This window comes from Paramormyrops kingsleyae, chromosome 3 (assembly GCF_048594095.1).
Source record: "Paramormyrops kingsleyae isolate MSU_618 chromosome 3, PKINGS_0.4, whole genome shotgun sequence".
In the NCBI taxonomy this organism is placed as follows: domain Eukaryota; kingdom Metazoa; phylum Chordata; class Actinopteri; order Osteoglossiformes; family Mormyridae; genus Paramormyrops; species Paramormyrops kingsleyae.
This window is the reverse complement of record NC_132799.1, coordinates 34,808,201-34,831,755: the sequence shown is the minus strand read 5'-3', so window position 1 is coordinate 34,831,755 and position 23,555 is coordinate 34,808,201. Positions and strand designations below refer to the sequence as shown.

At 41.7% G+C, this 23,555-nt stretch overlaps 3 protein-coding genes and 1 long non-coding RNA gene across 7 annotated transcripts in view; 3 read left to right on the top strand and 1 right to left on the bottom strand.

Moving 5' to 3' along the window:
- Positions 1–140: 140 nt before the first annotated feature.
- atp23 (ATP23 metallopeptidase and ATP synthase assembly factor homolog) lies at positions 141–2,848 on the bottom strand. Of its 3 annotated transcripts, none has more exons than XM_023815284.2 (7): positions 2,769–2,848; positions 2,323–2,495; positions 2,092–2,137; positions 1,663–1,744; positions 1,345–1,482; positions 920–1,003; positions 141–568 (listed from the first exon to the last, which is right to left on the bottom strand). In XM_023815284.2, exons 2-7 carry the CDS (start codon positions 2,480–2,482, stop codon positions 365–367), a joined length of 714 nt encoding a protein of 237 aa, XP_023671052.1. In that variant the 5' UTR covers positions 2,483–2,495; positions 2,769–2,848; the 3' UTR covers positions 141–364. The 3 variants fall into 3 exon arrangements, with proteins under 3 accessions (XP_023671052.1, XP_023671051.1, XP_023671055.1); XM_023815283.2 differs by lacking the exon at positions 2,769–2,848 and adding an exon at positions 2,598–2,760; XM_023815287.2 differs by lacking the exon at positions 2,323–2,495 and having other exon boundaries at positions 2,769–2,825.
- On the top strand, positions 2,790–12,801 carry rpap3 (RNA polymerase II associated protein 3). Of its 2 annotated transcripts, none has more exons than XM_023815281.2 (17): positions 2,790–2,944; positions 3,128–3,287; positions 3,591–3,734; positions 3,925–4,038; positions 4,189–4,316; positions 4,572–4,693; positions 4,943–5,013; positions 5,107–5,238; positions 6,051–6,178; positions 7,677–7,798; positions 8,087–8,157; positions 8,242–8,331; positions 9,881–10,095; positions 10,610–10,799; positions 10,903–11,000; positions 11,084–11,184; positions 11,771–12,801. In XM_023815281.2, the coding sequence occupies exons 2-17, from the start codon at positions 3,132–3,134 to the stop codon at positions 11,854–11,856; spliced, it is 1,968 nt and encodes a 655-aa protein (XP_023671049.1). In that variant the 5' UTR covers positions 2,790–2,944; positions 3,128–3,131; the 3' UTR covers positions 11,857–12,801. The 2 variants fall into 2 exon arrangements, with proteins under 2 accessions (XP_023671049.1, XP_023671050.1); XM_023815282.2 differs by having other exon boundaries at positions 2,796–2,944; positions 3,123–3,287.
- Positions 12,802–14,740: 1,939 nt separating this feature from the next.
- On the top strand, positions 14,741–16,414 carry LOC111845700 (uncharacterized). The gene is made up of 3 exons (XR_002838697.2): positions 14,741–15,436; positions 15,567–15,760; positions 15,991–16,414. It is a non-coding gene; the product is annotated as an uncharacterized lncRNA (long non-coding RNA).
- Positions 16,415–18,104: 1,690 nt separating this feature from the next.
- LOC111844365 (scavenger receptor cysteine-rich domain-containing protein DMBT1-like) overlaps positions 18,105–23,555 on the top strand; it is a 47,995-nt gene continuing 42,544 nt past the window's right edge. The window contains exons 1-3 of the mRNA XM_072710348.1: positions 18,105–18,366; positions 22,709–23,026; positions 23,194–23,508. Of these exons, the coding sequence (XP_072566449.1) occupies positions 18,303–18,366; positions 22,709–23,026; positions 23,194–23,508 (697 nt within the window). The 5' untranslated portion in view covers positions 18,105–18,302. The remainder of the gene's footprint in view (positions 18,367–22,708; positions 23,027–23,193; positions 23,509–23,555) is intronic.

Below are 23,555 nucleotides of genomic sequence, written 5' to 3'. Positions count from 1 at the left end.
TCATTCCTCTGAAAAAATCCTAGGGATTCTTTTTTCTTAAAACACAAATATCCCTGAATCATCATTCCGCTTTCGCAAAATAATTTGCATGAACACACCAAGTCAAAAACTGCCATATAAAATCTACAAAAGGTATATAATTAAAATGTTTTTTGTTTTTTTATTTACACGCACATTCACAGACAGAAGTCAATTTCCCTGGAACGAGTGACCCCAGTTCAGGATTCTTCACGTGCCATTGATCCCATTATACCAGCTACATGCACAGAATCTCTGCTGAGGGCTCCTGATGAATAAGGTAGACAATCAGCCATGTCTATTGCATAAGCACCAGTGAAGTACGCGCAACAGCTCATTCCCTTCCTTATAGGTTAGAATAGTATCGATCTCTATTCTGAAAATCATGGGAAGAGAATTTGACATAGTCTTTGTTGTGTGGGATCCGACCGAAGGGCGCGTGGTCGTTGAAGCAGCTGTCGAAGACCTCATCCACCACCTTCTTTCCTTCTTCGGGACTCACCTTCCGCACGGCCAGGATAGAGCGCAGTGCACGGTCCCGCACGCAGTCCTGTCAAAGGCAATGCAACATGCCACGTCCAACTTTTCCTTCCTTGCACAATAAGCTGCCACAAATGGTTGGTGATGTTTATTTAGCACATGGGGGAAATGATCAGTTTAGTTCCGGTGATGGGAATGGTCATTTTGGGTAGCCTTTTACACATCTATAACACACAGACAAATGGAGATAACTGCAAATGAAAGTAATGTCCACCATTACAGTTAAGCTTCCTGAATTCAACTCAATTACAATTTGCATTGTGACTGTGCATACCTATACATCTATATTAAAATTATGCCTGTAATTGTGTAGCTGTTTGTGTTTGCTGTACAACCATTGGAAAAATCTCCTTTGATTTACCTGATGATGTCCTTTGACCCCGAAATTAAGCCTTGAAAGCTCATTGCCAAAAGAGCAGTCTCCACTGAGGTTGGCCGCCCGAATCTGAATTGGGGTGGGGGGGGGAATTGGGCCAGAATAATCTATTAATACACTGTGATGGCAGCTTTACAAGCAGAAGCTTATTTAATACATCTAGAGATATCATATAAAGCAGGAGTAGGCAACCCTGATACTTAAGTGCTGGTATCCCACTGGTTTTCTATCCTTCCTCATGAGTTTCTTTCTGCCTGAGATTGGCAGTGGTTCATCAGAGACCAGGTAAGGTGGAAAACCTGTTGGATACTGGCACTCCAGGATCAGGATTGCCTACCCCTTATATAACACAGCACACAGAGGAAACAGACAGTAGGTAAGGCAGGAGAATACACACACAAACACATTACCTCTGAGCAGGCCAAATGTCTTAAATCATTGAACCAATCAACATGGGCTCTACAGTGGTCAAAAGCATGAATAAGTTCATGGGTGACCACTCTGTTCATGTGGGACTGCCGGTGAACATTATTCTGACACAAAACAATCTGTAATCAAACAGGGAAAAAAATATTGTGTCAATTTCAATCAGACCTGTACTTGTGTAATATGTGTCTTTATTAGGCCTATATGAAAATGTTCAGCAAATAAGATTCATATATACTAGTTAAATCTGTGGTTTGATACATTTCAAGATCTATTAGGAGGTATGAAGTTCGCTGTTTTACTTGAGAAGTAGCCGCGTCGAAACCACCACTGACAATCCCGTCACAGTCTTCACAGGCAAAATGACGGTCTTTATATGCAGCACTGAAAAATAAATACAGGGACACTGTCAAAGCAGCACATGTCGAAACAATTGCGTCGTCCTGCTTACACGATGAGCATATGGGTTATTCTAATGTTTAAACCATTTAATCAGGTGCTAATGTAATGATATTTAGAATCCTGATAGCATTTAAGAGTTTCTTGTCTACGTAATTACACAATTACTATGTACAACAAAATTGTGAAGATGAAGATAGACAGTCCAAAAACCGACTTAAGTTTACGTGGAGTTACACTACGTCGTTTAATAATACTTTTCTTTATGCATAATGGGAATACACCTTATTGACTTCTTGAAATAAGGTTACTTCTAACGACGTAATACATACCATCCAGATTGTTTCATGACACCGAGTAGGAATTTTGCATACGGACCTATCGATTAAAATACACATTAATTATAGCCATTTAACGCACGTGCTGAGTCTGTGTGACTTATCACTTAGTATTAACTTGCGTTTATTTAATATCGCAGTCATTTGGATCACATTATAGAGACATATATTGAATTATTTTGCTACTTTAAGATATATGCATATGTGTTATGTTTATGAACGTACTCGTCTCCAACGCAAAATGCAGCATTACTTGACATTTGTTGTGGAAAGTGAACAGGCTTTCTCCAAGTGACCCTTTCTTATATTTCCCTTCTTTTCTCTTCGGGAACAAGCCATAACCATAGTCCTCGTCTTTCTGTTCCGATTCTCTGGCTTGGTCCATTTGAAAATTAGAGCTCGGAGAGAAGATCAATGCACAATTTCCAAAGGCGAATAATATGAAGTTGTAAGATGAAAACGAAAGTCGAAGACACCAGCTAGGTCATGTTCTACTTTACCTTTGTTTGCAAGTGAAAGGTCAAAGGTAAAAGGTTACACAATTCTTCGACAGTAGAAATTTTAATACAAATATGATTTCAATCAGATACTGTGCAATGATTTCACTTTTAAGTAAGTAAAGCATAAGCTCTTTGTCATAATAAAGAAAAATTAGTGTCCGTAGACGTCACCTCGTTGCGTATTTCGTCACTTCCGGCGGTGGCGAGGGGACGCGGCCGCGCTACCATGGCGCTACACGTTTAACGTTCTAGTTTCTCCCCTGTGACAGTTGCTAATCTAGTTTATGTCTCATTTTAGTTTAGTTTTTAGCTGTTGACTTTGTTTTCTTGAAATAGCCATTTCAAAGGTATTTGGAGTGTATTTAGTTTGATTAGTCGTTAGTAATAAACTGCATGCACGTGTGTTTAGTGTCTCTTAGTTACCGGAGGAGGTTTCGTTCTCGTTTATTTAACATGCATGTTTTTGAGAAGGTACCATCTACTTATAAGTTTTAGCTATTAATCCCATGCGTATTCTTGTTGGAGCACAGGAGTATGTCCGGTGGAAATAAAGCCATAGAGCTGCAGCTGCAGATGCGTCAGAATGCGGAGGAGCTGCATGACTTTATCAGAGATCTTGACAGCTGGGAAAACGATATCAAAAAGAAAGACGAAGAGCTGAGAAGTGAGAGTTCTGACCACATTCAGAAGGTGAGCCTTTATTCTTTAAAGCAGATTGTTCTCCAATTTTAATATTTAACATTTACAGCATTTACTTATGCGCTCGTTACTTCAAATTTAGCGAATGACACATTTCCTCTTTCTGCACTTTGATGTATTGATTTACTTTATAAAAGCTAATAGTAACAACGAGGATAAACAATACCCTGCGGAATGGATATCATACTTTCTATAAACTTGATCCATTACAGTATCCGTATAGTGCTCCTAAAGGAAAATGTTTCCTAATTCTCTTTGTAAGTATAACTATATGTACACATACCCTTATTTCAGCAAAATCTACCACCTGTTAGAAACAAGGACTATAAAAAGCAGAAGACAAACAACAACGTGGCTTCCACCATTACAAAGAACGATCAAAAGAAAGAAACGAGAATAAAATCCTACGACTACCAATCATGGGAAAAATTTGACGCGGTAAATTTCTCATTGTGTCTTAATAAACCCTAGATCTCATTTTGATGAACATGTATGAAAAGTAGTATTAAAATGATGTCATTCACATTTAATATTCGCCTAGGTCTTTCGATGCATAATGAATCAAAGTTTATTAACAAAAAATAATTACAATTTAATTGAATAATTACAAAAATATGAATCCCAATAGGATAAAGAATTAGAAATGCTGGACAAAGATGTCAGCCCTGTCGAGTCTGAGTCAGATTCAGAAGAAACCGGGATCCACATTGACAGAGAACAGGCTCTTGCTGAAAAGGAGAAAGTATGTTTTAATTACTTAGACTCTTTGATTTTAAATTCTCAAAGTTCATCAGTAAATGTTGGATCTTCCTTTCCCAACCGTAATCTGAATAATTTACATTTTTTGAATGGCTAGACTTAGATTTTGTTTTTTTTGTATTTTTTTTTTTAGGGCAACCAGATGTTTAAAGAAGGGAAATTCGATGATGCCATTGATTGTTACACCAGAGGCATGAGTGCTGATCCTTACAGTCCGGTTTTGCCTACAAACAGAGCAACTTGTTTTCTGAAACTCAAAAAGTCAGTGCTGGTGATAGACTGAACAAAGCAGCTGAGATGTTTTTGTAAACCCGATCCCCCATGGTATTGTATTTGCAGTTGTAGTGCAGTTACTGCTGGAGCTGACATCCCATCCTGCCCTAAATGTCTTGACAAAACTAAGTGGATTTATAGATCCTTCATAGCATAAACTACCACAATTGTAATGCACGGCCTTGTTGAAATGCAGCAGTGTGAACGGTGTGTGAGGCAAAGTGGGCACTTCTTCTGTCTTAGGTATGCCGTCGCAGAGTCCGACTGTAACCTGGCCATCGCTCTGGACAGAAACTACGCTAAAGCTTATACCAGACGGGGAGCCGCTCGCTTTGCTCTTAAAAAACTCGAGTCTGCCCTAGAAGGTATGCCTTGTTTTTGTTTGTTTTTTTTGTTTACTGGAGAATGATAGAATGTTGTATTCCACTGTCTCTTCCAACTGCTTACATTCATGGTTGTTGGTTATGCTTCATACTGCTGATTTATTTGTTGTACTGTGTTTTTTTGTAACCTTTTAAAAATCATTGGCCATCCAATTTAAAAGGTTTTAACATTTAGCTACACTAGGCAGAAGAAGTTGCTATTATTTTTGTTTTCTTTTCTTCACCTGTCAGATTATGAAATGGTTCTTAAACTGGACCCTGAAAATCACGAAGCACAAAATGAAGTGAAGAAGATAATAACGGTACTGCTTAATTTTGCCCCGTTTGTCTGGGATACATTACATCATCGTATCTGTCGCGTGTGACCCACATCGTTCGTTACCTTTGCTTCTTAGGCTATGCCCTCACAGGCAGACGGGAGCCAGGCAAGCGAAACGACCCAGGAGGAGGTGACAGAGTCAGAGAGTCAGCGGAGGCACGCCGAGGAAGCGCAAAGACGGCAGGAGGCTGTCGTGCAGAAAGACCGGGTGTGTGTCTGTTACGGGACGGTATACGGGATTGTGGCTGCAGTTCCGGCCTCAATCTGTCGGAGATCAAACTGCATGCAGAGAATGAGTCACAGCGATGCCGTTCTTCCCAGCCGGTGGAGGAATTGTGCTGACTGATTAGTTTTGTCATTTTGTCCTGTGCGTGGTTTGCATGTGTAACATCGGCACAACGCAGACTGAATATCCACTTTTTGACGATTGACTTTTTACTATAGATGGATTAAACCCATTCTCCTGTCCCTTGAATTTGATATCTGATTGACCATTGAAAAGGACGTTTTATGAAGTCATCCATTTAAGTAGTATTTGTTTGCACTAGTTATTTGTATTCATGTATTACTTCATATCACAAATTTTAACAACCTTTCTAGATAGCTAGCTAACTAACATCATTGTTAATATAAACTGAGATTAGTTTGTATCTTGTTGACACGTTTGCCTCGGTGACAACAATCCACATAAGTCAATTTAAAACATTAAACCAGTTCACTGTTGACTGTAAATATTTTTTTCCAGGCTCCTTAATATTTTGGTCATACCATTTGCATTTTTATAAGAATTTATTTTAAACTGATGGTTTGCACAAACTGCATAACTGCACTGGCTCTCAAGCCCCCTGTAGACCTAGGGGTTCAGAACCAGCTGCATGGTTCCCATGGGGGTTTCCCCGCTGTTGTTTTCCCAGCTGGGACCTTGTTCTCCTTGCCCAGAACAGCAAGGGGCTGGCAGCACCCAGACAGAGACTCCCAGCTGACGTGTCCTTTCCCCTTTCATTTCTTCTCTTAACTCAGGGAAATGCTTACTTTAAAGAAGGGAAATACGAGGCCGCCGTGCAGTGCTACACCCAGGGGATGGAGGCCGACGGCAGCAACGCGCTCTTACCGGCCAACAGGGCCATGGCTTATCTGAGGCTCGACAGGCAAGTGGCGCCGCCTAATCTGTCAGAGGAGCCTCTTCTTTGAGGACTGTGTTCTCTGTACTTCAAAGAGATGCCTTAGTAGGGTAATTTAAAGGTGCCATAGAATGAAAATGGGATTTTACCTCCGCATAGCTGACAGTAGAGAGTCTGGTACTCGGACCTGACACACTGTGAATCTCAAACACTGTCGTTCCCTCTTTCAAATATAAATCCCGCATATGTAAAAGAAGGTGGGGAAAATGGGCTGATTCAAAAATCCTAGACTGTTATGTAACGGTCTTAACCACGGCCCCAAACGTAACGTAAGCCAGCTCACCGTCAAGCCCAAAGGTCCTGCATGTGGCGGGGAAAGAAAAATGTACATTGACAGCCAATGATGAAAAGTTATTTACTACTAGTAGGCTATGAAGGTGAGTCTTATTCAAGGATGCGTTTCCCAAACGCTGCCGTTAGCCACCTGCGTACTTGGGGCTATTCAGTTGTTAGCATTTATGCTTTTGGGTAAGTTAGCCCAGGCTGAATTAAAGCCCACGGTGAGAGCATGTCGCTCATGAATGGAGCCGCGCATCACTGCTTTTCCATTTATTTACAAAAAAAAAAACAGACGTCTTTAAAAAAGCTTTTGAGTTTAGATTGTAAAAGTGTTACAGCAGGTGTATTTTAAAACTTCTTTTTTTTAAGTAACTATTCTAAATGCTGCCTTTTCTAAATGTACCATATTGTTGTGGGTATTTGCTGCAACTCCCTAATTAGTTTACTAATCAGAGGACTGATTGGCTGAAGAGTCCTCACACCTGGGTTTGAACAGCTGACCTGAAGGTTATCCTAAAACCCTGCATACACACCGGCCCTTTGCGGATAAGATAGGCCACCCCTGTTCTATGCAGACACCAGAGAACAATTTAAAATACTGAAATAAATGCATTCTATGGCACCCACAGACAGTAGTCATGTCAGCTTATGTTTGTGATTGTTCCCAATGAACAACTGACATTCTGCAGTGCTGATGAATAGTACCAGTTTGGCCCGAATCCAACACAGTGACAAACTGGGGGTGTCTTCCTTTCCAGGACACGTTGACACGTTGTCATTATGCTCATACAACAGTAGGTGGTGTAGGTTAGCTGTTTACTGGCTAAATGAATCACAGAGAAATATTTCAATTTGTTCAGATTATTGCATTTATTGATTTGTAGTGTAGTTTTATGGTCTAATTAGTCTAAATTACATGTTTGTAGATTAATGCACTTATTAAAATTAAGATAATATTTTGGGTATTCCAAAAAGTTTTTTTTCCCCCTAACAATAGTTGCTTAAAAAGTATGGGGTCATCTTATAATAAGGGTCATTTAATAGTCGGGTCAAAATCGGTAATAGAATGTGTGCCGAAAGTTTGCCAGTGAGCGGGTTCATCCGGCTTCGTGAAGCTGCCCCTGTGGTGCTGGTGTTGATGCCTGAAGTTTAGGCTGTGCTGCTTCATGGATGGTCTGTCCGGCAGGTACCAAGAGGCGGAGCATGACTGCAGCCAGGCCATAGCCCTGGACAGCTCCTACTCCAAGGCCTTTGCCAGAAGGGGAACCGCCCGGGCAGCCATGAGGAAGCTGAGGGAGGCAAAGGAAGGTGCGTCATGTAACGATGGCGTTTGATGGCGCAGGAAGAAACCTTTAAGTGACTGGGATTCAGTTGTGATGCTGTTAGACCTAAATGAAAAAGGAAGAATATTTAAAATGAACACAAGCACATAATATCATGTGTCAAAATAAGTTGCTTTTATATGGAATTAGGCACAAGCCAGACTTTTTAGTTGCCCATTCTCAGACCTAAATTCTTAAATTCCATATTTTGGTATTTGTATGTTAACATATTGTCAGTTGAGTGAAGGATGCTGATTCTGTAATTTCCTTTCAGATTTCGAACAGGTGTTGAAGTTGGAGCCGGGAAACAAGCAAGCAGTGAATGAGATCACGAAAATCACAGCTGTAGGCATCAAAGACCAGACCTAGACCATGTTTATGCAAATTTTTCAATGACGCAGTTTATTAAGTCTTATCTTTTCCTGCAAGGAAATGGCTGCCAGTGGTGTGGAAGTGGATCCGACAAATCAGAGGAGAATCGTACAGCCAGTCAGTAAACCCCCCCACCTCCGGTCGACGGTAAGAGAGCTGCAGACTTTAACATGAAAGATCTTCCAGACAGAGCAAAAGTTTTACGGGCGTACAGCCTTGTGTTCTACTAAATTTCTTGTCTAGAAATGCAGGTTTTAGAACGTTAATGTGCATCTCTGAGGAACTTGTGGAACTACTTTTGCATACTATATATTGTCACCACTTTTTTGTTATTAATCGAATAAGCCCATTCTCCTCTGCCTACTTATAGCGTAAATGGAATAAGCCCATTCTCCTCTGCCTACTTATAGCGTAAATGGAATAAGCCTATTCTCCTCTGTCTACTTATAGCGTAAATGCAATAAGCCTATTCTCCTCTGTCTACTTATAGCGTAAATGGAATAAGCCTATTCTTCTCTGTCTACTTATAGCGTAAATGGAATAAGCCCATTCTCCTCTGTCTACTTATAGCGTAAATGGAATAAGCCCATTCTCCTCTGTCTACTTATAGCGTAAATGGAATAAGCCCATTCTCCTCTGTCTACTTATAGCGTAAATGGAATAAGCCCATTCTCCTCTGTCTACTTATAGCGTAGGACATGCAGCTGACCAATGAAAAGATGTGTTATGAAGGTGTCTATTTAATTAACTTTTATGTTTGTACTAGTTAACATTTGTATTCATGATGGTGGTTTGTATAGATTACTTTGTCGCTAATTTTAACAACTTAACCATGGTGTTTGTAAGCTAGCTATCTGTCGATAATATAAAGCAAGATTAATTTGTATTGTTGACACTGACATATTTACCTCGCTAACAACAATCCATGTAAGTCCTTGTAAAGCAAACCACTGACAGCTGTTGGGGCATAAAGTTAGGTTAATGTTCTGAGAAAATGCTTTTTTTCTACATTCCTGAGATAATGGGATTTTTTTAGATACACATTTTTAATTAGATAATGATAATATACTACTTAATTTGGTATTTGATAAGTATCTCCTTGTTAAAAGGGGTCTGTATCACAAAGCTGGTTTAGCAAAGTCAGGTTTTAAATAGGGTCCAGTTTGACTCAACCAAACAAACGCAATCTGAGATAAGCGGTATCACAACCCAGACTGTCAGCAATCCATATCAAGCCAGATTTTCTTAGATTCTCATGAGCAAGCCTTTTTGAGAGTTTGGGAAAGCCCATTTGTTACATCAAGGAATGTACCGATGTCTTCTCTTGAACTGGTTCAAGAACCATTTGAGATCCATTCTCCTGAAACACAACCTGCTCCGGCGCTGGATTGGAGTGTAACATGAGTTACTGTGGTGATTTATCCCACTAAGAAGAGAAGCAGCGTTGTGATAACAAAATGCCAGTTATCTCTACTCATCCTCAGAGTTATCCAGCTAAGCAGGGAATCTGGCGGCTTTGTGATACAGGTCTCTAGTCAGAATTAGCTTGCTAATAAAAAAAAAAAAAAACATTGCTGTGTACAGTTAATCCAGAAATGCTCCACAAGCAGGTTCTCGACTCCACACCTCTTTAATTTCATGTACTTATAAATTTCCAATTATTAAATAATCAATTTTTTAACATTTGGGTCTTCAGAAACCTCTTAAAAGGATGGACATTGAAGAAGTTGGAGATCCAGTCCCCATCATTCCTGTAACCGTAGCGACATGTACAGCAGCCAGCGGGGCAGCTCGGCCTGTCACCGACACGGGGGCCAGTGAGGAGGGGCATCTGTCGGCAGGCAGCTCTCCCTGCGCTAAGATCCAGAAGATAGAGGAGATCTCGCACTCTTCCACACAGGCCTCAGAAAAGTAAGACATCTGCAAGCTCGAATGGAACATTAGCCGAATTACATCTGTCTACCGCTTATCAGTAATGTTAGCTACGCTTGGGTGGTATGTAATTTATCATACCGTCATACTGTCCATACATTATACCAAAGTGTTTTGATGAAGGTGTTTTTAAAAACAAGGCTGTGTTTTCAAATCTCAGTGATCAAATTCGCCCACAATAGAATTTGCTGATGTGGGTGGAGTGCGGCCCAATATACCCAGAATATCACTGTTACTGTATTACTGTAATGCCGCCGAAGCCTATTAACTTATTTTTTGTTATACATAACATCTTATTTTTATTCCTTTTTTTGCGTGACAAAATTTTGTTTTATTATTATTATAATTATTTATCATTTTAAAATGCTGGGACTTTTTAGGATTCTGCACTTTTTGCCCTTTATTTAGAACCATTCCTGAATATTCTGAGCGATGCTGATGTGTTGAGCTCCCTAATAACCTGCTAATAACCACTGAACGCTCTCCACTGCAGAGGCCTTCATGAGCACAGGGTGAGTGCTCAGGCACCATCAAAGCCCACAGGGAAGGAACCAGGCGACCAGCAGGATCTGCCGCCTCCAGAGGGCGTGGCTCTTCCAACGCTTCCGACGAACAGCTTCCAGCTGGAAGCTGACCTGAGGAAGTTGAGAAATTACCCTGAGCTCACCTACAAGTATTTAAAGGTAACCCATAAGAACAAGAAAGCAACCATCTCCTCTGAGCCTTACAAGGAGTATTTAACTAAGTTATGAACCAGCTTTCATTTACACCTTATTTTCCCCACAGCAAATCGAACCAACCTCGTACTTAAAGATTTTCCAGAATTCGCTGGAACCAGAGATCTTCAACCAGCTCCTGAAAATACTGCAGGCTTTCTACCTACCGTAAGTATAGCAGTGTTTCAAGGATGCTTAACTGTTTTTCATGAAAGCAGAGCTAAATTGTAACCGAGCTCTTGAAATATTAGGTATGAAGAACCATCTCTGATATTTGACATCCTGAAGAACCTCTCAGATGTAAGAAGGTTTGACATGGCAATAATGTTCATGTCCTCTGCTGAAAGGAAAGGTATTGTATACCAGTTTATAACCTCTGACCGGTAAATTGTTTTATGAACAGTACTATGCGAAAGGCTTATGCAGTCAACGAAAGTGTTTAAAGCTCTTTATCTGGGTAGTAAGTGTATTTTTGCTCAGGAAAAAAAAAACAAAATGTAACATTAAAAATATGAAATTAATATTAACAAAATTAAAAACTAGCAAAAATTTCTGGTGTTTTCCAAAAATGTTCTGATACCTTGTTGGATGGTTAGATGAACACCAAACCTCTCCTCAGGGGCACCCTATTGTTAAATGTCACCACCAGCTCATTTAATTAATCCATTAAATTAGTAAACACAATGGGATAATGTTTAACCAAAAAGGCAAGGTAGAGGTCATGTCAAAAAATACATGGATGTTTTGGATGGTTGTTGCAAATCCTGGGGTGACTTTAGGAGAGACCTTGACAAGGTAAAGCTAACACACTTTGACAGGCATAATAGCCTAGTTTTACACTGACATGATCATTTAAACATAATTTTTCACAGTACTGTATTTTATTATGGATTAACGAGTATAATTTTTCCTGAATGTTTTTATCCCTCCCATTTTAGTTTTAGAAGAACTCTTTGACCGTCTTCATAAAGCTGGATTACAGGACGCTTCTGTTTGTACCTTGAAGAAGAAATATGGACTCTGATCCCGGAGTTTTTCCCAGGAAATTCAGGACCTGCGCAGCACTGGCTGCAGATCCCGTGTGTAGCTGACTGCGCAGCATGCTGCTTTGGGACGTGCTGCTGATGAGCCTTGGCTGTATGATGATGGAATATGCAGCTTGTGGACTTTATTTGGCTCTCTCGCCAAATGGTTTTACCGGTGACACGCTGCTCCACTGTATCTGCATCATTTTTCTTCTCTTATATGCACTCTGAGGTTCAGAAGCAGCCAAGCCATATCAGAAACGCCATGGCACAGTTCATATTGCATCACAGAACTTCTGCATGGCCCGGTTTGACCTCCAGAGATGATACTTTGTAGGAGTTTGACCCTCGGATAGTTTTTCTTTCTTTTCATAGTTTTCAAATGCAGATACCCCATTTGACCTTTTCCTCTTACCTGTACCTTGTAGAACTTATAAGTTGCAGCGCAGGATCTGCTATATATGCTTAGAAATTACCAGAAGTAAGGAGAGTATTGGTGTTACCCAGCCATAGAATATAATACATATAATGACATATACATATAACAATCCATTGTGTATTTGTATCTGAATTGCAAACAGCGCGGTGTGATTTCATTGCTTTGGGGAGAACTGCCTCTGGTTTCGTTTGGCCTGTTACTGCTGCTTCCACAGCATTTCATAAAGTCACTTTCAGCGTTGGACTTCTCTACCAGTCTATCCCAAGAGTGTTATAGGGAATACTCATTTCTGAGACTGTAAGTGAATAAGCTGTCATTCAAGTAGAATCTTCCTTATTGACTGCATTTCTTGTTTATCAAGCCAGAATTCCCAGAGTGCAACTGTTTTACAGGCTGTGGACTGTTGCCATAAGTTAAACTATCACAGGTAATCTATGGAAATATTTTTGCATTGTTACACCTATTCTGGAATCTAATAAACAAGTGTACCCGATGAGTATACAAATTTGTACTGAGATGAATAGATTTCCATGTGCATGCATGGATATATTAACAGTAAAACGAGGCTTCTTTAGCTGGTTTAGTCCCTGTCACACTGTCTGCACGCTCTCTGCTAACGGTGAACTTGTTCATGCACAGTCGCTCTCAAACTTTATCTTGATCTGTAGAGCAGGTGCTTCCGCGCCGCATAAATTCATATTTTGCTTCTGTATGTTGGCCGTTTGTTACATAGCTAAGACAAAGGTCAAAGTGAGCACATCAGTTTGGGACGCCGAAGAATGACCAGCATTACTTTGATACAAAATTTGCCACTAGAGGGAGATATTCAGTATACAGTGGTACCTCAGTTCTTGAACTCATTAGAACTCGAATTTCTTAAAAGTCGATCCAACCAATTTGAAAAAAAAAATTACCTAGAACTCGATCTGAATCTCAGAAGTCAAACCGTGAACACCGACCTAAGAGAACTGGTACGCACGGGAAAATGAGTCACGCGGCACATCTCTCAGTGGAAACAAAGGGTAACGCTTCAGTCTCAGCCTGTGCATAGCATCGTGCATGTTTAAACTAGCTGAATACATATAAATATTATTATATAATAAAATACATTTTAAAATAAAGATTTCGTATTATTTTAATATTAATAATAAACTATTAATACATTTAATTATAATAGTATTGTCGTGCCCAGCAGGGACAGAACGGAGACAAAGGCGCAGACGTCAGGGTATCGGGGAATACGGGGTTTAATTACAGGTAAGGCAGGCAAAATGCAGACGGACAATACGATGCGAAATACAGAAGACTAATGACAACAACCAGAAACAGCTGATCACACTGGGATTCCACACGCGGTTAACGAGGGGGCGTTGTACATGGAAGGAGCGGACAATCAGGGCAGGACACATTTTTTTTAACTTTACACATTGTTTGGATACATTTATTTTCTTACTTTAAAAATTACCGTTTTGATAAATGTGCTTAGTTGTGTTTAGTACAGTATATGCTTTTCTTGTGTCCGGTTCATTTTGTGTTTAAATGCTAAAAAAAAAACATATTTCGGTGTAATTTTTTTGGGGCCGGGAACCAATTAATTGGTTTTCCATTATTTCTTATGGGGGAAATTCGATCAGAACTCAAACTTTTTAGGATTCGGTCCGGAGTTCTGAACGGATTAATTTCTAGTTCTGAGGTACCACTGTATTTAATTAAAAGTACTTCAATAAAATATTTTGTGACTGGGATCGGAAGGTTGCCAGTTCAAGGCTGGCCTTGGCACGTCTGTGGGCCCTTGAGCAAAGTCCTTATAACCCCCATTTTGAAAAGATAGTTAGTGTGGATGTTTGATGGTTTCTCAATGCAAGATTTTCTAATAATTTCAATAGTGATTTGCTGTCCTAACAAGATGCACTCCTGGGATTTCTGACAATGTTAACTGCTGCAGTTGTCTGGGTCCTTGAGCAAGGCCCTTAACCCCCAGCTCCTTGGGCGCTGCAGCAGGTGGCCGCCCTTCACAGTCAGCTTGTCCTCACCCACAGAGAGCAAGCTGGGGAAGCCGAAAAGAGGATTTCTCCAAAGGGATCAATAAAGCAACAGTTGTTATGTAAACATGACTTTTATAGAAACATTAATATTTTATTGAAACTTTAATATTAATACATTTATCATTATTATTATGATATTGTTATAATTTAATTTATTCTAATTATTATTAATGACATTTCTATAGAAGTCATGTTAACAATTGCAGTATACGTGTTCCTTAGTATAGAGATCAGTGACTGTAGAAAACCTACAGACTGCCATCCATGACCAGACATCCATATAAATGATGGCTTCTCCGCCAAAATATCAATGCAAGAATGGCAGTCGTCAGACGTTGGTTTTCTGCTGTATATGTTTCACATGCAACTGCATGAGATGATCATTCTTGCAGATAAAGGTTCATCAAGCAGGTACAAATAACTGATTTTGTTCTATTCTCTAAGCACGTGATCAGAGCTGAGAAACCACAGAGCAGCCCTGGTGCTGCAGCGCTGTAAACTCCTCGGGACGGGACAGATGCCAGCCAATGGGGAGGAGGAGGGTGTTCAGTGTCAGTTAGCTTTCCTGGCCTGTCAGCGTCACACACATCCGGTCTTCTCTCAGCCTGAGAGGCGTCAACAGAGGGAACTTCAGGCAGCGAGTCAGCAGCATGGGAGAGAACTGACTGTCCCCAAGTCACAGGAGATACCAAGAGCATTTCGTAGATTCATTATTTTTATTGCCGAATAGCAGGGTTTCCCAACATGGTCAGAATGAAGGATTTTCCTGAATATCTGAATGGGACTTTGTAACCACAACCTTTTTGCCTTTTATATGTAACCTCCTGAGACCCGACCTATTCATTTATGTCCATTGTAGTGGACATTGTATTTTTGCATTTATTTTTTCACTGATGTTGGGAAACTTATTTATTCTTCTTGTGCACTAAATAGGGCATGCTGTGAAATTAATTTGAAAAAATCTAAATTGTAAGATGTCTTATTTCCTCCAAAGACAAATAACCTACAGTTGAAGGACACTTTTTTCCTTGGGTCTCAGGAGGATATAAAATATAAATGACTTCATCTATATGGGATCGGCTTGAAGTCTTCCTGGTGAGTTACAGCCATGCAAATATTATCCCCTGTTCCCATTTCTAATCTCCCCATAACTTAAACTGAGATTTAAATGCATGCACTTGTAATTATTTAGTAGTTGTAATAGACCATTTGCATTCTGTTGTAGCCCAAGTTTGTTTGAAGTGGACATGCAGCTTGATGAGCGTCTATCAAGTCTCTGTGTGTCTGTCTCAGACCAGCCTCTGATGGGAAACCGGCTGAAATAAAACTGGGCAGCCTTGACTCCAGGAGCTCTGAGGCCTTGTCCAGTGACACTGTTCAGTCGAACACTGCTGTGTCTCAGGGGCAGAGCAACAACAAGTAAGAGTAAAAGATTTATAATTAGCATAATTAAAGGTCTATTTAGTAATGACAAAATGGAGAGAAAAGAACTCTAATTTATTTTATTCAGTTGTAGATATCTGACAAGAATACTACAAGGATGTAATATTTTATCCAAAAATATTAAATAAAAATGGCTAAACACTTCTGATGAATCCCATTGTCAAGGTGACTGTTGATGCTACAATGTATCTTCTGATGCGTCCCAGTAGGTCACCTGCACCTGACCAGGCTGACTGAGATGCTGTGTGTGGAGGAGCCTCCAGGCCATAAGAGGGTCTGTAACGGTGTCGTGTAAAGGGTCTCTTAGGGACTGACGGTCCGGTGTGAGGAAGCTTCTGCTTAGAAGTTTATATGAAGGTTCCTGTAAATCACATCTGCTGCCACCAGCTTAATAATGTTACTGCTACTGTAAACTTCATTTCTTTTCCTCGCTGATTTTAACACTGAGCCTTGATAGATTAACCTCACAATTATGAACTGCAGATGATAATATTTGTTTGAATTACTGTTTTTGTCACCTTAGTTTTTGTTGTGCTCTTTTAGTTTGGTATCATTTGAATATGTTTAATTTAAAATAACTATATCAAGTCAAATAATTTTCAGGAAAAAATAAATTTTCCAAATATAATTTTAAATGTCAAAATAATGTTATAGCTGTGTTTTTAAATAAATTTTTAAAATTATAAATCTTTCTTTGTTTTTCATTTTTTATGCATACACTCACCTAAAGGATTATTAGGAACACCATACTAATACGGTGTTTGACCCCCTTTCGCCTTCAGAACTGCCTTAATTCTACGTGGCATTGATTCAACAAGGTGCTGAAAGCATTCTTTAGAAATGTTGGCCCATATTGATAGGATAGCATCTTGCAGTTGATGGAGATTTGTGGGATGCACGAAGCTCCCATTCCATCCCAAAGATGCTCTATTGGGTTGAGATCTGGTGACTGTGGGGGCCATTTTAGTACAGTGAACTCATTGTCATGTTCAAGAAACCAATTTGAAATGATTCGAGCTTTGTGACATGGTGCATTATCCTGCTGGAAGTAGCCATCAGAGGATGGGTACATGGTGGTCATAAAGGGATGGACATGGTCAGAAACAATGCTCAGGTAGGCCGTGGCATTTAAACGATGCCCAATTGGCACTAAGGGGCCTAAAGTGTGCCAAGAAAACATCCCCCACACCATTACACCACCACCACCAGCCTGCACAGTGGTAACAAGGCATGATGGATCCATGTTCTCATTCTGTTTACGCCAAATTCTGACTCTACCATTTGAATGTCTCAACAGAAATCGAGACTCATCAGACCAGGCAACATTTTTCCAATCTTCAACTGTCCAATTTTGGTGAGCTCGTGCAAATTGTAGCCTCTTTTTCCTATTTGTAGTGGAGATGAGTGGTACCCGGTGGGGTCTTCTGCTGTTGTAGCCCATCCGCCTCAAGGTTGTGCGTGTTGTGACTTCACAAATGCTTTGCTGCATACCTCGGTTGTAACGAGTGGTTATTTCAGTCAAAGTTGCTCTTCTATCAGCTTGAATCATTCGGCCCATTCTCCTCTGACCTCTACAAAGCATTTTTGCCCACAGGACTGCTGCATACTGGATGTTTTTCCCTTTGCACACCATTCTTTGTAAACCCTAGAAATGGTTGTGCGTGAAAATCCCAGTAACTGAGCAGATTGTGAAATACTCAGACCGGCCCGTCTGGCACCAACAACCATGCCACGCTCAAAATTGCTTAAATCACTTTTCTTTCCCATTCTGACATTCAGTTTGGGGTTCAGGAGATTGTCTTGACCAGGACCACACCCCTAAATGCATTGAAGCAACTGCCATGTGATTGGTTGATTAGATAATTGCATTAATGAGAAATTGAACAGGTGTTCCTAATAATCCTTTAGGTGAGTGTATATTTGTTAATTCTATGTGGCAGTCAGGGCTTGCTAGCTCCACTTATTACTGTAAAATTTAGAGAAATATGCTCTCATTATATGTGGGATTCCAGTTCTAAGAAAAGAATAAAAAGAAAATTACTGTTGCATGTTTGGGAAACTGTGGTCTGCTAGATACTTGGAGTGATTGGAGGAACCTGGAACCTCTTCCTCACCTCTGCATCTGGGGCTGGTGACAGTTACAGATGTTCAGGGATGCAACACTGTCCTGTTCACAAGTGTTTTATTCTAAAATGTCCCAGTACAGCTTCAGATAGACCTAAGTGTTTCGATTTCATTTTACGCCCCAGTCAGTCATATACTGAACATGTATCTTATGCCGGAAGGAGTCCCTGCAGACACCCTGTGTATATATGGAGAACATGATCACAACGTCTTCTGATTTGTTATTGTACCGTTTGATGAGTTCCTGTAGTCCCTCTCATAAGGCAATGCTGAGTGTGATTGGTGGATGGGGGTGTGGTCTCCCTGGGGGGTTAAATACAAATTCGCTCCCTTACCGTGAAAGCTCAAAGAAGAGGGTCGAGGTCTGAGGTTTGAGGACTGTCAGTGTGACATAATGAAGATGGAGGTGTCCCTGGTCAGCCTCTCTCTCCCCTTCCTGGTCCTGCTCACCACAGCCAGTAAGTACTGATCTCTACCTTTGCTCCTGTGGTGCACTTGGTCAGGGGGTCAGATCCTGAAAGTGCGTAGCACAATTCAAGTCAAGTCATAGATAGAATAATCCTTCCAAAGTACAATACAAAAAAGTAATCAAATTGTGCAGTGTTATACAGAATTGGTTTCATGCTTGTTAAATTATGTTTTTTTTTTTTTTTTTTTTTTTTTTACTAAAATGACATTTTATGTAAAAACGGAAATTATACTTTGTAATTAACATATGTCATAATCAGGGCAAAGTAGTAGAATCTTTTTGCTTTGGATATTCAGGGTAAAAATTACCTGCAATCTATTTGAAAACAGAAATGCTTAAAGTTATTTGCAAACTTTTTTTACTTAAGATACTTAAGATTTTTGGCATATTATTAAAAGATTTCTGACTATTATGCTTTTATAACTGACAGTAGAGTAAAAAAGTTCAATCAGTTCAATTTGCCTGGCAGGAATTATAGTAAGACTGGAAAGAATTTTTGTTCTTGCTGCTGAATTTAGTAAGTTTCAGGCTTTTTCACGGCTCAGCTTTTCGCTAGCAAATAATTTGCTGGTATTTAAAAATACAGACTATATAATAAACAAAATAATAAACAAATAAAACCATATCATTAAAATATAAATTCATTAATTTGTCCTGCTCCACCTGATGTAGAGGGCAGTTGAGAATACGCTTGCTTTCTTTTTTCAGATCCAGTAAGAATCTGGCCCAAAAAATATTCATATTCCCAAACTGCAAAATGCGCTTAACTTATATTGTATTATATTTAGTTGCAAATTTATGTTTAGCAAGTTTCCCTCTTTTGTATTCAAAAATTAAATTTAATGTTAAATATAAACATTCTATTAAAAAAAAAACTTTAAACTGTTCTTTTAATTATAAATATTAAAAAAAAAAAAAAAAAAACTTTAAACTGTTTCTTCTTATGAAATCGCATGCACAGTAGGAGTAACGCTACAAATGTCAGAAGAGTGACGTATCTGACTGCAGTTCTTGGTGTGCACAATAAATTGTGTATAAATTTAAAATACAGGTTTTTTTGTGAGCAGAATATAAAAATATGTGGCCTGTAATAGTATTCAAACCATTCCCATGGACATTAGCTAGACCTTGTCTTGTGCGATTAGAAAATTCATTATATTCTAAATTCACTACGGCTCTGTGCTCCTGGTCCTGAAGGGCAGTAAATCTTTCGTAAAATAAGAAATAAAAATATTATAGTATAAATACATTCACGTTTAAGATTTATTGATATTGTGGATAACAGAGATCAGGAATTAAAAATATATTTGGAGAAAGGCTGTATTTAATAGAAAGGAGAGATTAAACGTGTTAGTTAGGGAAGCTTCTGGAACAGGGATCTCAAACTGGAGAAACCCGGGGCCGTCGCTAGGTCTCCCGCTCAGAGGACCACTTGGGTTTTTTCACTGAAAGAGAAATAAATAATATATATATAATCTGCTAAATAACCAACAGTAAAATTTAAAGTTGAAGGCCTGCATTCCCAGCCGAGGATCAGACCGCCAGGGCCTCCCTTGGCCGCCACCCGATCCACAAAGCACCGAACCCCTGACCTCTTTGTCTGGCCCCTCCCCTGGGACCTTTTTGCCTTGGGAGACCCTACCAGGGGCTATTGCCCCCGACAACATAGCCCCCAGGTTCACGGAGGCACGCAAACCCCTCCACCACGATAAGGTGGCAATCCAAGGAGGAGCTGTGGCTGCAGGGTGGTCGGTGCCAGTCGTGGCGGTAACCCCCGTACCCGATGGTGGACACCAGAGGTGAGGGGGGCCGTGAAGCTGAAGAAGGAGGCTTACCGGGAACTATTAGCCCGGGGGTCTCCGGAGGCAGCTGACGGGTACCGGCGGGCCAGGCGGAATGCGGCTCAGGCGGTCGCAGAAGCAAAAACCCGGGCGTGGGAGGAGTTCGGTGAGGCCATGGAAAGTGACTTTCGGTCGGCATCAAAAAGGTTCTGGCAAACCATACGGAGTTTCAGGAGGGGGAAGCAGCTCCTGGTTCCTACTATTTATAGTGGGGGGGGGGGGTGCTGTTGACCTCAACTGGGGACATCACCCGGAGGTGGAAGGAATACTTTGAGGACCTCCTCAACCCTGCCTCAGATACATCTACGCACACTGCCTTTGAGACATCTGAGGGCACAGAGCCCGAGGGTGCTGGGGGGGGGCTTGCACATCACTGGGGCTGAGGTGGCCAGGGTGGTTAAAGAGCTCCGTGGTGGCCGGGCCCTGGGGGTGGATGAGATCCGTCCGGAGTACCTGAAGGCTCTAGATGTTGTGGGGCTGTCGTGGCTGACACGCCTTCTCAACAGTGCGTGGAGGTCAGGGACGGTGCCGCTGGATTGGCAGACCGGGGTGGTGGTCCCCTTATTTAAGAAAGGGGACCGGAGGGTGTGTTCCAACTACAGGGGGATCACACTTCTCAGCGTCCCTGGGAAAGTCTATTCCGGGGTACTGGAGAGGAGGGTGAGATCGATAGTCGAATCTCGGATTCAGGAGGAACAATGCGGTTTTCGTCCTGGTCGTGGAACACTGGACCAGCAAGGGTACTGGAAGGGGCCTGGGAGTTTGCCTATCCAGTCTACATGTGTTTTGTGGATTTGGAAAAGGCTTACGACCGGGTTCCCCGAGGTGCTCTGTGGGAGGTGCTTCGAGAGTATGGGGTCCGGGGTCCGCTGTTGTGGGCGATCCGGTCCCTGTACGAACGGAGCAGAAGCTTGGTCCGCATTGCCGGTAATAAGTCGGACGTGTTCCCGGTGCGTGTTGGGCTCCGCCAGGGCTGCCCTTTGTCATCGGTCCTGTTTATAATTTTTATAGACAGGATTTCTAGGCGCAGCCAGGGTGTTGAGGGTGTCCAGTTTGGTGGCCTCAGGATTGCCTCGTTGCTTTTTGCAGACAATGTCGTCCTGTTGGCTTCATCTGCTGGGGATCTCCAGCATGCACTGGGGCGGTTCGCTGCCGAGTGCGAAGCAGCAGGGATGAGGATTAGCACCTCCAAGTCCGAGACCATGGTTCTCAGCCGGAAACGGGTGGTTTGCCCACTTCGGGTTGGGGAAGACGTACTGCCTCAAGTGGAGGAGTTTAAGTATCTCGGGGTCTTGTTCACGAGTGAGGGTAGGCGAGATTGGGAGCTGGATAGATGAATCGGAGCGGCGTCTACAGTTTTGTAGGCGCTTAACCGGTCCGTCGTGGCTAAGAAAGAACTGAGCCAAAAAGTAAAGCTCTCGATCTATTGGTCCATCTTTGTCCCTACCCTCACCTATGGTCATGAGCTATGGGTAATGACCGAAAGAACGAGATCGCGAATACAAGCGGCCGAAATGAGGTTTCTCCGCAGGGTGTCTGGGCTCTCCCTTAGGGATAGGGTGAGAAGTTTGAATATCCGGGAGGGCCTCAGAGTAGAACCGCTGCTTCTTCACGTCAAAAGGAGCCAGTTGAGGTGGTTTGGACATCTGGTACGGATGCCTCCTGGGTGGCTAGCCGGAGAGGTTTTCCGTGCATGTCCTACAGGGAGGAGGCCCCGGGGCAGGCCCAGGACTCGCTGGAGGGATTATATCTCTCGGCTGGCCTGGGAACGCCTCGGTGTCCCCCCCCGAGATGCTGGTGGAAGTAGCTGGGGAGAGGGAGGTCTGGGTGCCTCTCCTGAAGCTGCTGCCCCCGCGACCCGAACCCCGGACAAGCGGTAGATAATGGATGGATGGATGGGCCTGCATTCACCATAGATACACCTGATTCTCTATCCAGCCCCTAAACGTCTACACTGTCTTCCTTTTCCTATTCTCCTGTGTGTCACAAGCTCTCCCCGTGTCTGTAAGTGGTCCCTCTGAGTGCCTCAGTCAAAGTTACCTGAACTGGTTCCTCTAAACAGCCCCCAGTGTGTGATTGTGGAGAAGACAGTGTGTCTTGCAGTGGTGTCCCTGCTGTTGTGCCCTGAACTTCATGGACTCTGGGCTCATCGTCACCCTGTACTGGATAAGTGATTATAAAAGATACATGAAGAGTTTGATACATGCTGACCTTTTCCCTGCCCCTTTGACCTTCAAAAGGAAAAGCAAATGTTTCACGCTGTCATACATGGTCCTGTTTCACATACAGACCCTAAGAGGCTCTAACACAAATCCTTAATAGCTTCTTAATAGCTGTTTATAAAACATCTTACATTAGTTTTCTGCAACATTGTAAGATCATCTGCTTATCTTTATTCCTCTTGGTAATATATATCACATCATAATACCTTCAGTAAAATTACCAAACATGATAATCAATGACTTAATAGTAACTCTCCTGTGTTTCCAGGTAGGGGTAACGTGAGGCTGGTGGATGGCACTGGTCCCTGTGCTGGGAGAGTGGAGGTTCTTCATGAAGGAGAGTGGGGCACAGTGTGTCATCGTAACTGGGACTTGGAGGATGTTGCAGTGGTGTGTAGAGAGATGCTATGTGGAGAAGCAGCAGAAGTACAATATGGAGGTCATTTTGCAGCAGGAATAGGGAAAATATGGATGTATAATGTGTCTTGTAAGGGGTCAGAGTCGACGCTGAAGGACTGTACACACGAAGGATGGGGAGTTCATAAATGTACTCATGATCTCCATGATGCTGGAGTCATCTGCTCAGGTAGGACACAGACAGTTAACATCTGTCAGATCTGCAGAACATCATGGAGAATCTCAACCATGAAGTAATATCTACCATAGTAACATGATACTTCTGTCATTTAAATACACATTGGAATTAAACTATTAAATAAATAATGCCTCTTTTTCCTTTTGCAAACTTCACAGATCACCGTGAGGTCAGACTGGCACAAGGTCCACACCTGTGCTCTGGGAGAGTGGAGATGCGGCATGGAATTACCTGGGGCACAGTGTGTGATGCTGCCTTTGACCTGCAGGACGCAGAGGTTGTGTGTCGGCAGCTGGGCTGTGGGATCCCAGTGGAGGTTCTGGGGGGGGCTGCGTTTGGTAAGGGGGGCAGAAATATGTGGGCAGAGGAGATCCAGTGTAGAGGGAATGAATCACATATTTACTTCTGCCCAAAATCACCTACGAAGAAGCAGAGCTGCTCACAAGAAAATGCAGCAGGACTGGTGTGTTCTGGTAAGAGCAACATTACTAATAGTTATAGAACATAGCATGTGCTACTG

Excerpts from the sequence above, each read along its gene's own strand:
- atp23 (XM_023815284.2), bottom strand. The coding sequence starts at position 2,482 with ATGGACCAAGCCAGAGAATCGGAACAGAAAGACGAGGACTATGGTTAT. Across the intron at positions 2,138-2,322 it reads GCATTTTGCGTTGGAGACGA|GTCCGTATGCAAAATTCCTA; the intron begins GTACGTTCATAA and ends TTTAATCGATAG. Across the intron at positions 569-919 it reads GGGTCAAAGGACATCATCAG|GACTGCGTGCGGGACCGTGC; the intron begins GTAAATCAAAGG and ends TGCCTTTGACAG.
- rpap3 (XM_023815281.2), top strand. The coding sequence starts at position 3,132 with ATGTCCGGTGGAAATAAAGCCATAGAGCTGCAGCTGCAGATGCGTCAG. Across the intron at positions 3,735-3,924 it reads CATGGGAAAAATTTGACGCG|GATAAAGAATTAGAAATGCT; the intron begins GTAAATTTCTCA and ends GAATCCCAATAG. Across the intron at positions 8,332-9,880 it reads CCCCCCACCTCCGGTCGACG|AAACCTCTTAAAAGGATGGA; the intron begins GTAAGAGAGCTG and ends TTGGGTCTTCAG.